The sequence below is a fragment of the Oncorhynchus keta genome, chromosome 6, assembly GCF_023373465.1.
Source record: "Oncorhynchus keta strain PuntledgeMale-10-30-2019 chromosome 6, Oket_V2, whole genome shotgun sequence".
In the NCBI taxonomy this organism is placed as follows: Eukaryota; Metazoa; Chordata; class Actinopteri; order Salmoniformes; family Salmonidae; genus Oncorhynchus; species Oncorhynchus keta.
The window spans coordinates 4113064-4128107 of NC_068426.1; the positions used below are offsets into that span (position 1 = coordinate 4113064).

The window sequence follows — 15044 nt, forward strand, 5'->3', positions numbered from 1 at the left end:
ACAGAGAGGGGAGAGAGAGAGGAGAGAAAGAGAGGGAGACAGAGAGGGGAGAGGGGAGAGAGACAGAGAGAAGAGAGAGACAGAGAGTAGAGAGAGTATTCTTTTTTCTGATCTATCTTGGCTGGCTGTCATTCTTAGTGGGCTATCAGTGTATGTGAATCAGGAAGACATTGGAGAATAAAGGTTTTCTTATTAAAAGGAGTAGTTTTGTCTATCAATCATTTTTTAGGGCTGATCCACATTGTACACTTTTTTTGGTACATTATTGTCTCTCAACTGCAGTAAAAACTTGCCTTTTCCAGGTCTGAAAAATCTGATATTTCCTTACCAAAAGTTTACATATTTAAATGGGCTGGATACATGGTTCTATCTAGTCAACCAATTGAGGTTTTCATCATCTCCTCTCCTACCATTTCCTCCAGGCTCTCTGTCCATTCTGAAGGCTCTAGATCGTGAGAACCAGGAAGTGTTTAATCTGACCATCACAGCTGAGGATCACGGGATGCCCCAGCTGTCCACCAGTCAGGTTCTGTCTGTCCACGTGATTGATGTGAACGATGAGCCGCCGCTGTTCCAGTGGGGGGAGCTAGAGGCGGAGGTCAGAGAGAACCAGGAAGCGGGAACCACGGTGATCACCGTCACGGCAACGGACAGAGACCAAGGTGAGACAAAAGCGTAATGCACGCACAGGGATGTTCATGCAGGTCCTGTAACAAACACTCTGATGTCTTGGAGGGTCTGTCCGAATAAAACGACACACACTATCTTCAAATCCAAAACTGGTTGGATTGTTAATAAATAATCCCTTTCTTGAATGTCAATTGCTTTATAAGACTGGCTAAATATGTAATTTAAATAAAAGTGGATCTGACAGCGTTTTAAAATGACTTTGCAGATAAGAAACAAACAGACAATGGTAATATCAGACTGGTAATATCAGACAATGGTAATATCAGACAATGGTAATATCAGACAATGGTAATATCAGACAATGGTAATATCAGACAATGGTAATATCAGACAATGGTAATATCAGTCAAAAATATAAAATAAAATAAAATTCCCAGTTTATGCTTCAAAATCAACTTTATATGAGGTTTTTAAAATAGTTTTTTTTAAACTCAACCTTCCATGACGTACACTAAGGCATTGTTGTCAGAACAGATGGATGCAGTTCAATGCATGATTCATATAATTCACCAATAAAGTTCTTTGGTAGTCCAACAAATGTTGCTATCAGGTTGTAAATCACAGCTGGCCTGGTACATGGTTTTCTGCCTCCAATCGGGATGCTCTGTTTCAGTTTCAATGACTCAATATGCAAAAACAGACAACTGTAACTAAGGCTGAGAATGTCAACACAATCAAACTAGCAATGGGGCAATGATCACACGTCAGTCATAATGTAGCTAAACGCACATGTCAAACACAAGGCCTGCGGGGCCGAATAGGACACACAAGGGAGTATAAATGAGTCAAATTTAGAGTCATCTACTTTATTAAATTACGGCCTGACGCATCAGTGAATTCAACTTCAATTGCGTTGTTTTTGTGCGTCCCGTTGATAGCGGAGGGAAACGTGTACAGACACGCGCCATGGTCCTCGGCTACTAAAATGTTGCAGTCTGACTTCCTGTTTTTAAAGCTTGACAAATGAATAACCAAAAAGTAAATCTGCAACAAAACACCATGGAAAGGAGAAGCATGTAGATGTGGGCCAGCAACATTAGAGCAGTGTCACGTTCTGACCTTAGTTCTTTATGATGTCTTTGTTTTAGTATGGTCAGGGCGTGAGTTGGGTGGGAAGTCTATGTTCCTTTTTCTATGATTTGAGATTTATGTGTTCGGCCTGGTATGGTTCTCAATCAGAGGCAGCTGTCATTCGTTGTCCCTGATTGAGAACCATACTTAGGCAGCCTGGTTTCACTTTTGAGTTGTGGGTGATTATTTCCTGTGTCTGTACCATATGGGACTGTTTCGATTTTCGTTTGTTCATTAATTTTGTTATTTTGTATTTTTTATAGTGTTCAGTTTTATACACTGCTCAAAAAAATAAAGGGAACACTTAAACAACACAATTTAACTCCAAGTCAATCACACTTCTGTGAAATCAAACTGTTCACTTAGGAAGCAACACTGATTGACAATAAATTTCACATGCTGTTGTGCAAATGGAATAGACAACAGGTGGAAATTATAGGCAATTAGCAAGACACCCCCCAATAACCTGTGGTGACCACAGACCACTTCCTATGCTTCCTGGCTGATGTTTTGGTCACTTTTGAATGCTGGCGGTGCTTTCACTCTAGTGGTAGCATGAGACGGAGTCTACAACCCACACAAGTGGCTCAGGTAGTGCAGCTCATCCAGGATGGCACATCAATGCGAGCTGTGGCAAGAAGGTTTGCTGTGTCTGTCAGCGTAGTGTCCAGAGCATGGAGGCGCTACCAGGAGACAGGCCAGTACATCAGGAGACGTGGAGGAGGCCGTAGGAGGGCAACAACCCAGCAGCAGGACCGCTACCTCCGCCTTTGTGCAAGGAGGAGCACTGCAACATTTTACCTTTATTTAACAAATTCTTATTTTCAATGACAGCCTAGGAACAGTGGGTTAACTGCCTGTTCAGGGGCAGAACGACAGATTTGTACCTTGTCAGCTCGGGGATTTGAACTTGCAACCTTCCGGTTACTAGTCCAACATTCTAACCACTAGGCTACGCTGCCGCACCAATGACCTCCAGCAGGCCACAAATGTGCATGTGTCTGCACAAATGGTCAGAAACAGACTCCATGAGGGTGGTATGAGGGCCCGACGTCCACGGGTGGGGGTTGTGCTTACAGCCCAACACCGTGCAGGACGTTTGGCATTTGCCAGAGAACTCCAAGATTGGCAAATTCGCCACTGGCGCCCTGTGCTCTTCACAGATGAAAGCAGGTTCACACTGAGCAAATGTGACAGACGTGACAGAGTCTGGAGACGCCGTGAAGAACGTTCTGCTGCCTGCAACATCCTCCAGCATGACCGGTTTGGCTGTGGGTCAGTCATGGTGTGGGGTGGCATTTCTTTGGGGGGCCGCACAGCCCTCCATGGGCTTGCAAGAGGTAGCCTGACTGCCATTAGGTACCGAGATGAGATCCTCAGACCCCTTGTGAGACCATATGGTGGTGCGGTTGGCCCTGGGTTCCTCCTACTGCAAGACAATGCTAGACCTGGAGTGTGTCAGCAGTTCCTGCAAGAGAAAGGCATTGATGCTATGGACTGGCCCGCCCATTCCCCAGACCTGAATCCAATTGAGCACATCTGGGACATCATGTCTCGCTCCATCCACCAACTGTCTGTTGCACCACAGACTGTCCAGGAATTGGCGGATGCTTTAGTCCAGGTCTGGGAGGAGATCCCTCAGGATCACCCCAAAGGGTGAGATCTTGCGTGGAACCCCAAATCGAGGGAGATTATCAGTGGTCTTGTATGTCTTCCATTTCCTAATAATTGCTCCCACAGTTGATTTCTTCAAACCAAGCTGCTTACCTATTGCAGATTCAGTCTTCCCAGCCTGGTGCAGGTCCACAATTTTGTTTCTGGTGTCCTTTGACAGCTCTTTGGTCTTGGCCATAGTGGAGTTTGGAGTGTGACTGTTTGAGGTTGTGGACAGGTGTCTTTTATACTGATAACAAGTTCAAACAAAAAATCCTACAATGTGATTTTCTGGATTTTTTTTCTTCTCATTTTGTCTGTCAAAGTTGAAGTGTACCTATGACGAAAATTACAGGCCTCTCTCGTCTTTTTAAGTAGGAGAACTTGCACAATTGGTGGCTGACTAAATACTTTTTTGCTCCACTGTACATATATATATTTTTCCTGGACAGATCTATGAACAGATTTTAAGAATTCGTTGTTGCTAAAACGTTGTCAGGTCCACTTTAAGTTGTTTCAGTTAAAGTCTTAAAGTCTTAATTTTCCCCAGGAGTTATTACTGAAGTAAATGTGTGAGTGCCAAAAACCATCTCTGCTTCCAGCACGCAACCAGGCAACTTAATGAGAGAGAGAGAGAGAGAGAGAGAGAGACAGAGAGAGAGAGAGAGAGAGAGAGAGAGAGAGAGAGACAGAGAGAGAGAGAGAGAGACAGAGAGAGAGACAGAGAGAGAGAGAGAGAGAGAGAGAGAGAGAGAGAGAGAGAGAGAGAGAGAGAGAGAGAGAGAGAGAGAGAGAGAGAGAGAAACAGAGAGAGGAGGGAGGGAGAGGAAAGAGAGACAAACAGAGAAAGGAAAGCGGAGGGTGGGGTAGAATAATGGAATGAGGAAGAAATTTGAGATAAGGAAGGGGGTGGTTAGTTCGGGTGAGGGAAAGGAAAGGGAAAGGGGGATACCTAGCAGAGATTGGTAGAGGGGAACCGAACAATGGAGAGAGGGGGTGGGGAGAGAGATATAGAGGGCTGTCAATGCCACTTCATTCCCCCAACAACCAGTGTTCAATAATCTAGTGATGAAGGTCAGAGCAGTAACACAGATTTATAATCTAGTGATGAAGGTCAGAGCAGTAACACAGATTTATAATCTAGTGATGAAGGTCAGAGCAGTAACACAGATTTATAATCTAGTGATGAAGGTCAGAGCAGTAACACAGATTTATAATCTAGTGATGAAGGTCAGAGCAGTAACACAGATTTATAATCTAGTGATGAAGGTCAGAGCAGTAACACAGATTTATAATCTAGTGATGAAGGTCAGAGCAGTAACACAGATTTATAATCTAGTGATGAAGGTCAGAGCAGTAACACAGATTTATAATCTAGTGATGAAGGTCAGAGCAGTAACACAGATTTATAATCTAGTGATGAAGGTCAGAGCAGTAACACAGATTTATAATCTAGTGATGAAGGTCAGAGCAGTAACACAGATTTATAATCTAGTGATGAAGGTCAGAGCAGTAACACAGATTTATAATCTAGTGATGAAGGTCAGAGCAGTAACACAGATTTATAATCTAGTGATGAAGGTCAGAGCAGTAACACAGATTTATAATCTAGTGATGAAGGTCAGAACAGTAACACAGTAACACAGACTCTCTCTCTCTCTCTCTCTCTCTAGGTTCTAATGGCCAGGTGACATATGGAGGTGTAACAGAGGAAGGGTTCAGCATCAACCCTGTGACAGGAGTCATCAGCACTACCAAGACCCTGGACAGAGAGACTCAGGACCACTACACACTCACAGGTAGGAGTAATCCCTAATACCAGTTCAGTGTTCAAGAGATTGGAAGACTGTATAAAGGGGTTTATATTCCTTGGCGTTGGTAGTCTCAGAAAGTCCTGTGTGGCACAGTTGGTAAAGTATGATACTTGCAATGCCAGGTTGTGGGTTCACTTCCCACAAGGGACCAATATGTAAATGTATGTAAATATATGTAAATGTATGTAAATATATGTAAATGTATGCGCTCATTACTGTAAGTCCATCTGGATAAGAGTGTCTGCTAAATTACCATGTGCATTTTGTTTGTTTAACTGAAGCTTGTGATTGGTCCACATCAGCGATGAACTGACGGGAAGTTGCAGTTCAGTCCGTTCACACTCTCTATCCGTCCCCCACCAGTGTATGCCAGGGACGGGGGCCTGCCTCCTAACTTTGCCAAGGTGGTGGTGCGTGTGTTGGTGCAGGATGAGAACGACAACGCGCCGGTGTTCGCCAGGCCCTGGTACGGCCTAGAGGTCCCTGAGAGCCAGAGCGCCGTGGAGCTGTGTATTGTCAGGGCTGCTGACGCAGACACTGGCCCCGCTGGAGACATTGAGTACAGGATCACTGGTAAGACCTGGAGACAGGATCACTGGTAAGACCTGGAGACAGGATCACTGTAAGGACCTGGAGACATAGAGGACAGGATCACTGGTAAGACCTGGAGACAGGATCACTGGTAAGACCTGGAGACAGGATCACTGTAAGGACCTGGAGACATAGAGGACAGGATCACTGGTAAGACCTGGAGACAGGATCACTGGTAAGACCTGGAGACAGGATCACTGTAAGGACCTGGAGACATAGAGGACAGGATCACTGGTAAGACCTGGAGACAGGATCACTGGTAAGACCTGGAGACAGGATCACTGGTAAGACCTGGAGACAGGATCACTGTAAGGACCTGGAGACAGGATCACTGTAAGGACCTGGAGACAGGATCACTGTAAGGACCTGGAGACATAGAGGACAGGATCACTGGTAAGACCTGGAGACATAAAGGACAGGATCACTGGTAAGACCTGGAGACATAAAGAACAGGATCACTGGTAAGACCTGGAGACATAGAGGACAGGATCACTGTTAAAACCTGGAGACAGGATCACTGTTAAGACCTGGAGACATAGAGGACAGGATCACTGGTAAGACCTTGGGAGTGGGGCAGGGGTTTGTAAAAGAGTATGTTTTTATACTATAGGAGGGTCTCTGGAGGTTGACACCAGATCGTCTCTGGAGGTTGACACCAGATCGTCTCTCTAGAGGTTGACACCAGATCGTCTCTAGAGGTTGACACCAGATTGTCTCTCTAGAGGTTGACACCAGATCGTCTCTCTAGTGGTTGACACCAGATTGTCTCTCTAGTGGTTGACACCAGATCGTCTCTCTGGAGGTTGACACCAGATCGTCTCTAGTGGTTGACACCAGATCGTCTCTAGAGATCGTTGACACCAGATCGTCTCTAGAGGTTGACACCAGATCGACTCTCTAGAGGTTGACACCAGATCGTCTCTCTAGAGGTTGACACCAGATCGTCTCTCTAGAGGTTGACACCAGATCGTCTCTAGAGGTTGACACCAGATCGTCTCTCTAGAGGTTGACACCAGATCGTCTCTAGAGGTTGACACCAGATCGTCTCTAGAGGTTGACACCAGATCGTCTCTCTGGAGGTTGACACCAGATCGTCTCTCTAGAGGTTGACACCAGATCGTCTCTCTAGAGGTTGACACCAGATCGTCTCTCTAGAGGTTGACACCAGATCGTCTCTCTAGAGGTTGACACCAGATCGTCTCTCTAGAGGTTGACACCAGATCGTCTCTAGAGGTTGACACCAGATCGTCTCTCTAGAGGTTGACACCAGATCGTCTCTGGAGGTTGACACCAGATCGTCTCTCTAGAGGTTGACACCAGATCGTCTCTAGAGGTTGACACCAGATCGTCTCTCTAGAGGTTGACACCAGATCGTCTCTAGTGGTTGACACCAGATCGTCTCTCACCAGATAGAGGTTGACACCAGATCGTCTCTCTAGAGGTTGACACCAGATCGTCTCTCTAGAGGTTGACACCAGATCGTCTCTCTAGAGGTTGACACCAGATCGATCTCTAGAGGTTGACACCAGATCATCTCTAGAGGTTGACACCAGATCGTCTCTCTAGAGGTTGACATCAGATCGTCTCTCTAGAGGTTGACACCAGATCGTCTCTCTAGAGGTTGACACCAGATCGTCTCTAGACACCAGATCGTCTGACACCAGATCGTCTCTAGAGGTTGACACCAGATCGTCTCTCTGGAGGTTGACACCAGATCGTCTCTAGAGGTTGACACCAGATCGTCTCTAGAGGTTGACACCAGATTGTCTCTCTAGAGGTTGACACCAGATCGACTCTAGAGGTTGACACCAGATTGTCTCTAGAGGTTGACACCAGATTGTCTCTAGAGGTTGACACCAGATTGTCTCTAGAGGTTGACACCAGATTGTCTCTAGAGGTTGACACCAGATTGTCTCTCTAGAGGTTGACACCAGATCGTCTCTCTAGAGGTTGACACCAGATCGTCTCTCTAGAGGTTGACACCAGATCGTCTCTCTAGAGGACACCAGATTGACACCAGATCGTCTCTCTGAGGTTGACACCAGATCGTCTCTAGAGGTTGACACCAGATCGTCTCTCTAGAGGTTGACACCAGATCGTCTCTCTAGAGGTTGACACCAGATCGTCTCTCTAGAGGTTGACACCAGATCTGTCTCTAGAGGTTGACACCAGATCGTCTCTCTAGAGGTTGACACCAGATCGTCTCTCTTGAGAGGAGTTGACACCAGATCGTCTCTCTGGAGGTTGACACCAGATCGTCTCTCTAGAGGTTGACACCAGATCGTCTCTAGAGGTTGACACCAGATCGTCTCTAGAGGTTGACACCAGATCGTCTCTCTAGAGGTTGACACCAGATCGTCTCTCTCTAGAGGTTGACACCAGATCGACTCTAGAGGTTGACACCAGATCGTCTCTAGAGGTTGACACCAGATTGTCTCTCTAGAGGTTGACACCAGATCGACTCTAGAGGTTGACAGAGGTTGACACCAGACCGTCTCTCTAGAGGTTGACACCAGATCGTCTCTCTAGAGGTTGACACCAGATCGTCTCTAGAGGTTGACACCAGATCGTCTCTCTAGAGGTTGACACCAGATCGTCTCTAGATCGTCTCTCTAGGGTTGACACCAGATCGTCTCTAGAGGTTGACACCAGATTGTCTCTAGCGGTTGACACCAGACCGTCTCTCTAGAGGTTGACACCAGATCGTCTCTCTAGAGGTTGACACCAGATCGTCTCTCTAGAGGTGGACACCAGATCGTCTCTCTAGAGGTTGACATCAGATCGTCTCTCTAGAGGTTGACACCAGATCGTCTCTCTAGAGGTTGACACCAGACACCAGATCGTCTCTCTCTAGAGGTTGACACCAGATCGTCTCTCTAGAGGTTGACACCAGATCACCAGATCGTCTCTCTAGAGGTTGACACCAGATCGTCTCTCTGGAGGTTGACACCAGATCGACTCTAGAGGTTGACACCAGATCGTCTCTAGAGGTTGACACCAGATTGTCTCTCTAGAGGTTGACACCAGATTGTCTCTCTAGAGGTTGACACCAGATCGTCTCTAGAGGTTGACACCAGATCGTCTCTAGAGGTTGACACCAGATCGTCTCTAGAGGTTGACACCAGATCGTCTCTAGAGGTTGACACCAGATCGACTCTAGAGGTTGACACCAGATCGTCTCTCTAGAGGTTGACACCAGATCGTCTCTCTGGAGGTTGACACCAGATTGTCTCTAGAGGTTGACACCAGATCGTGTCTCTAGAGGTTGACACCAGATCGTCTCTAGAGGTTGACACCAGATCGTCTCTCTAGAGGTTGACACCAGATCGTCTCTCTAGAGGTTGACATCAGATCGTCTCTCTAGAGGTTGACACCAGATCGTCTCTAGAGGTTGACACCAGATCGTCTCTAGAGGTTGACACCAGATCGACTCTAGAGGTTGACACCAGATCGTCTCTCTAGAGGTTGACACCAGATCGTCTCTCTGGAGGTTGACACCAGATCGTCTCTAGAGGTTGACACCAGATCGTCTCTAGAGGTTGACACCAGATTGTCTCTCTAGAGGTTGACACCAGATCGTCTCTAGAGGTTGACACCAGATTGTCTCTAGAGGTTGACACCAGATCGTCTCTAGAGGTTGACACCAGATCGTCTCTCTAGAGGTTGACACCAGATCGTCTCTCTAGAGGTTGACACCAGATCGTCTCTCTAGAGGTTGACACCAGATCGTCTCTCTAGAGGTTGACACCAGATCGTCTCTCTAGAGGTTGACACCAGATCGTCTCTCTAGTGGTTGACACCAGATCGTCTCTCTAGAGGTTGACACCAGATCGTCTCTCTAGAGGTTGACACCAGATCGACTCTAGAGGTTGACACCAGACCGTCTCTCTAGAGGTTGACACCAGATCGTCTCTGGAGGTTGACACCAGATCGTCTCTCTAGAGGTTGACACCAGATCGTCTCTGGAGGTTGACACCAGATCGTCTCTCTGGAGGTTGACACCAGATCGTCTCTCTAGAGGTTGACACCAGATCGTCTCTCTAGAGGTTGACACCAGATCGTCTCTCTAGAGGTTGACACCAGATCGTCTCTCTAGAGGTTGACACCAGATCGTCTCTCTAGAGGTTGACACCAGATCGTCTCTCTGACACCAGATCGTCTCTCTAGAGGTTGACACCAGATCGTCTCTCTAGAGGTTGACACCAGATCGTCTCTCTAGAGGTTGACACCAGATCGTCTCTCTAGAGGTTGACACCAGATCGTCTCTAGAGGTTGACACCAGATCGTCTCTCTAGAGGTTGACACCAGATCGTCTCTCTAGAGGTTGACACCAAATCGTCTCTCTAGAGGTTGACACCAGATCGTCTCTCTAGAGGTTGACACCAGATCGTCTCTCTAGAGGTTGACACCAGATCGACTCTAGAGGTTGACACCAGATCATCTCTAGTGGTTGACACCAGATTGTCTCTCTAGAGGTTGACACCAGATCGTCTCTAGTGGTTGACACCAGATCGTCTCTCTAGAGGTTGACACCAGATCGTCTCTCTAGAGGTTGACACCAGATCGTCTCTCTAGAGGTTGACACCAGATCGTCTCTAGTGGTTGACACCAGATCGTCTCTCTAGAGGTTGACACCAGATCGTCTCTCTAGAGGTTGACACCAGATCGTCTCTCTAGAGGTTGACACCAGATCGTCTCTAGAGGTTGACACCAGATCGTCTCTAGAGGTTGACACCAGATCGTCTCTCTAGAGGTTGACACCAGATTGTCTCTCTAGAGGTTGACACCAGATCGTCTCTAGAGGTTGACACCAGATCTAGAGTTGATCGTCTCTCTAGAGGTTGACACCAGATCTCTGGAGGTTGACACCAGATCGTCTCTCTAGAGGTTGACACCAGATCGACTCTAGAGGTTGACACCAGATCGTCTCTAGAGGTTGACACCAGATCGTCTCTCTAGAGGTTGACACCAGATCGTCTCTCTAGAGGTTGACACCAGATCGACTCTAGAGGTTGACACCAGATCGTCTCTCTAGAGGTTGACACCAGATCGTCTCTCTAGAGGTTGACACCAGATCGACTCTAGAGGTTGACACCAGATCGTCTCTCTAGAGGTTGACACCAGATCGTCTCTAGAGGTTGACACCAGATCGTCTCTCTGGAGGTTGACACCAGATCGTCTCTCTACCAGATCGTCTCTAGTTGACACCAGATCGTCTCTCTAGAGGTTGACACCAGATTGTCTCTCTAGAGGTTGACACCAGATCGTCTCTAGAGGTTGACACCAGATCGTCTCTAGAGGTTGACACCAGATCGTCTCTCTGGAGGTTGACACCAGATCGTCTCTCTAGAGGTTGACACCAGATCGTCTCTAGAGGTTGACACCAGATCGTCTCTCTAGAGGTTGACACCAGATTGTCTCTCTAGAGGTTGACACCAGATCGTCTCTAGAGGTTGACACCAGATCGTCTCTAGAGGTTGACACCAGACCGTCTCTCTGGAGGTTGACACCAGACCGTCTCTCTAGAGGTTGACACCAGACCGTCTCTCATGAGCGAATCGATGATGATGAATAGATCTGATGTTCATGGACATTGAAAACTTCACTATCTGAACTGAAATGAAATCTAGTAAATGTTAACTGGCGTCACCCTGACAGCTGTCTCTCTGCTTCTCCCTCCTACAGCTGGAGACCCAGACGGGATCTTCCAACTCCATGTCAGTTCAGGGGCCCTGTCCACGTCTCGTCCCCTGGATCGGGAGCTGCGGGCAGGGTACAACCTGGAGGTGGTGGCCCTGGACCATGGTTCTCCTGCTCTGAGCAGCACAGCTACAGTGGAGGTGAAAGTGTTGGATGTAAATGACAACAGTCCGGCCTTCAGCAGCAGCAGCTACACCGTAGACGTCTCAGAGGACGCTGCCCAGGGAACTACAGTCTTAGAGGTAAGATAGGGGTTCCAACTAAGTTAATAAGATGCAACTAAAACCAAAACAATGTTATAGTGGTAGCTACACCATTAACAGTCTCACTTCAGTAATTCAACATTTGAATGGGTGGTGAGGAGGTGTCATAATACCCATAAAACCTAGCGGTCAAACAGGGAAATGGTTCCAATCGTTTTTCCACCCATATGGGATTTGTAGAAGCACTTAAAAGAAGGGCTGTGATTCGTCTAAGCTTCACCCTAACGTGATGTTTTGGTCACCGTGTAAATCTCTCTAGGACTAGGTGACTTTTATCTATATATTCACCTGTGTTTACCCCCTCCCCAAACATGTAATACTAACTAGCTGCTAATGTGGCTTTCATAAAGAACTACAAATACCATCTGTATTTACCCCCTCCCCAAACATGTAATACTAACTAGCTGCTAATGTGGCTATCATAAAGAACTACAAATACCATGATGATCTGGACGAGACTGCCGAATCAAGGCAAAGGTAGGAATGTCTGGATGAACTATCTAATGTTAGCTAAATGTAGTCATTATTCAATAATAATTGTAAACATTTCTTTAAATTGACAATTCTGTGAACTGTCTTGTGGAATTTTTAAAAAGGACACAATACCTGTTAGCAAAGGTGTCAGCTCGAGATCACGTGCAGGAGCTTGCTGGGATTTGTAGTTTTGCACATTGTCTATTTTGATGGTAATTAACATTTTTGAATCAGAGAGAGTAAATAGAGCCGTTGCCAGTAGAGCTTGGCAACGGGAGTCGAAATGACACTGAGTCCTGGTGTTGTTGCCGTTCATGTCCTCCCCATTGAGAATGTATGTATGTATCAAGGTGACATCTAGATGGCTATCAATATGAGTTATTTCTTGTGTAGGCTGCTATCCTACTTGAAATGAAATCATGGGAGGGGGTAAATAGTTACCCATACTTGTACTAGATCACAGGGTTAGGGGAGGGGTGGTAGGTTTAGGGGACAATAATAAAGGAAAATATATTTTTTAAAGGTGTGTGTGTGTATATATACTGTACATATTTACAAAATATATATATGAGGGAGTGGAAGTGATGCAGACAATTACATTGATGGAAGCTTCAATCTATCTGCAGTATTAAAGCTGACCAATCTATCTGCAGTATTAAAGCTGACCAATCTATCTGCAGTATTAAAGCTGACCAATCTATCTGCAGTATTAAAGCTGACCAATCTATCTGCAGTATTAAAGCTGACCAATCTATCTGCAGTATTAAAGCTGACCAATCTATCTGCAGTATTAAAGCAAGTTCATAATAGGTCCATAACTTTCAACAAAAAAAAAACTAATATTGTTGACGGCCACAGGTGACGGCCACAGACGCAGACGAGGGGGAGAACGGGAAGGTGCTGTATTTCCTGAGTCAAGAGGCTCGGGGCACTTTCACCGTTGACGAAAACACTGGCTGTATTACAACGGCATCGCCGGTGGACCGAGAGAAGAGGGCGTCGTACAGCTTCCGTGTGTTCGCTGTGGACCTGTCACCTGCCGAGCCCAGAAACACATCGGCTCAGGTAACAGTGCCAGACGACAACACATCATTGATTTTTCAGTAAATACTTTATGTGAAGGACAATATGTATTTTATATAGGCATACTACCTTCCTCAGAGGATAACTTTACCATCACATCTCCCCCAACCCTCTCTCCTCTTCTCTCTCCCAACCCTCTCTCCTCCTCTCTTTCCCAACCCTCTCTCCTCCTCTCCCCCCAAACCTCTCTCCTCCCTCTCTTTCCCAACCCTCTCTCCTCCCTCTCTTTCCCAACCCTCTCTCCTCCCTCTCTTTCCCAACCCTCTCTCCTCCCTCTCTTTCCCAACCCTCTCTCCTCCCTCTCTTTCCCAACCCTCTCTCCTCCCTCTCTTTCCCAACCCTCTCCTCCTCTCTCTTTCCCAACCCTCCCTCCTCCTCTCTTTCCCAACCCTCTCTCCTCCCTCTCTTTCCCAACCCTCTCTCCCCCTCTCTTTTCCCAACCCTCTCTCCTCTCTCTCTCCCAACCCTCTCTCCTCCCTCTCTTTCCCAACCCTCTCTCCCCCTCTCTTTCCCAACCCTCTCCCTCCTCTCTCTCCCAACCCTCTCTCCTCTTCTCTCTCCCAACCCTCTCTCCTCCCTCTCTTTCCCATCCCTCTCTCCTCCTCTCTCACCCAACCCTCTCTCCTCCCTCTCTTTCCCAACCCTCTCTCCTCCCTCTCTTTCCCAACCCTCCCTCCTCCCTCTCTTTCCCAACCCTCTCTCCTCCCTCTCTTTCCCAACCCTCTCTCCTCCCTCTCTTTCCCAACCCTCTCTCCTCCCTCTCTTTCCCAACCCTCTCTCCTCCCTCTCTTTCCCAACCCTCTCTCCTCCCTCTCTTTCCCAACCCTGTCTCCTCCCTCTCTTTCCCAACCCTTTCTCCTCCCTCTCTTTCCCAACCCTCTCTCCTCCTCTCTTTCCCAACCCTCTCTCCTCCCTCTCTTTCCCAACCCTCTCTCCTCCCTCTCTTTCCCAACCCTCTCTCCTCTTCTCTCTCCCAACCTTCTCTCCTCCCTCTCTTTCCCAACCCTCTCTCCTCCCTCTCTTTCCCAACCCTCTCTCCTCCTCTCTCTCCCAACCCTCTCTCCTCTTCTCTCTCCCAACCCTCTCTCCTCCCTCTCTTTCCCATCCCTCTCTCCTCCTCTCTCACCCAACCCTCTCTCCTCCCTCTCTCTCCCAACCCTCTCTCCTCCCTCTCTTTTCCAACCCTCTCTCCCCCTCTCTCTCCCAACCCTCTCTCCACCCTCTCTTTCCTAACCCTCTCTCCTCCCTCTCTTTCCCAACCCTCTCTTCTCCCTCTCTTTCCCAACCCTCTCTCCTCCCTCTCTTCCCAACCCTCTCTCCTCCCTCTCTTTCCCAACCCTCTCTCCTCCCTCTCTTTCCCAACCCTCTCTCCTCCCTCTCTTTCCCAACCCTCTCTCCTCCCTCTCTTTCCCAACCCTCTCTCTCTCCCTCTCTTTCCCAACCCTCTCTCCTCCCTCTCTTCCCAACCCTCTCTCCTCCCTCTCTTTCCCAACCCTCTCTCCTCCCTCTCTTTCCCAACCCTCTCTCCTCCCTCTCTTTCCCAACCCTCTCTCCTCCCTCTCTTTCCCATCCCTCTCTCCTCCTCTCTCACCCAACCCTCTCTCCTCCCTCTCTCTCCCAACCCTCTCTCCTCCCTCTCTTTTCCAACCCTCTCTCCCCCCTCTCTCTCCCAACCCTCTCTCCTCCCTCTCTTTCCCAACCCTCT

The 15044-nt window shown here is 47.6% G+C and overlaps 1 protein-coding gene and 1 long non-coding RNA gene across 5 annotated transcripts in view; both read left to right on the forward strand.

Annotated features, from left to right (window-relative positions):
- dchs1b (dachsous cadherin-related 1b) overlaps positions 1 to 15044 on the forward strand; it is a 92164-nt gene that overhangs the window by 36641 nt on the left and 40479 nt on the right. Inside the window, exons 13-17 of the mRNA XM_052521741.1 lie at positions 423 to 662; positions 5088 to 5213; positions 5592 to 5801; positions 11505 to 11761; positions 13115 to 13321. Of these exons, the coding sequence (XP_052377701.1) occupies positions 423 to 662; positions 5088 to 5213; positions 5592 to 5801; positions 11505 to 11761; positions 13115 to 13321 (1040 nt within the window). The remainder of the gene's footprint in view (positions 1 to 422; positions 663 to 5087; positions 5214 to 5591; positions 5802 to 11504; positions 11762 to 13114; positions 13322 to 15044) is intronic.
- Positions 7241 to 10930, forward strand: LOC127930622 (uncharacterized). Of its 4 annotated transcripts, none has more exons than XR_008138451.1 (3): positions 7241 to 7312; positions 8862 to 8933; positions 10883 to 10930. It is a non-coding gene; the product is annotated as an uncharacterized LOC127930622 (long non-coding RNA). The 4 variants fall into 4 exon arrangements; XR_008138450.1 differs by lacking the exon at positions 10883 to 10930 and adding an exon at positions 10807 to 10854; XR_008138453.1 differs by lacking the exon at positions 7241 to 7312 and adding an exon at positions 7884 to 7955.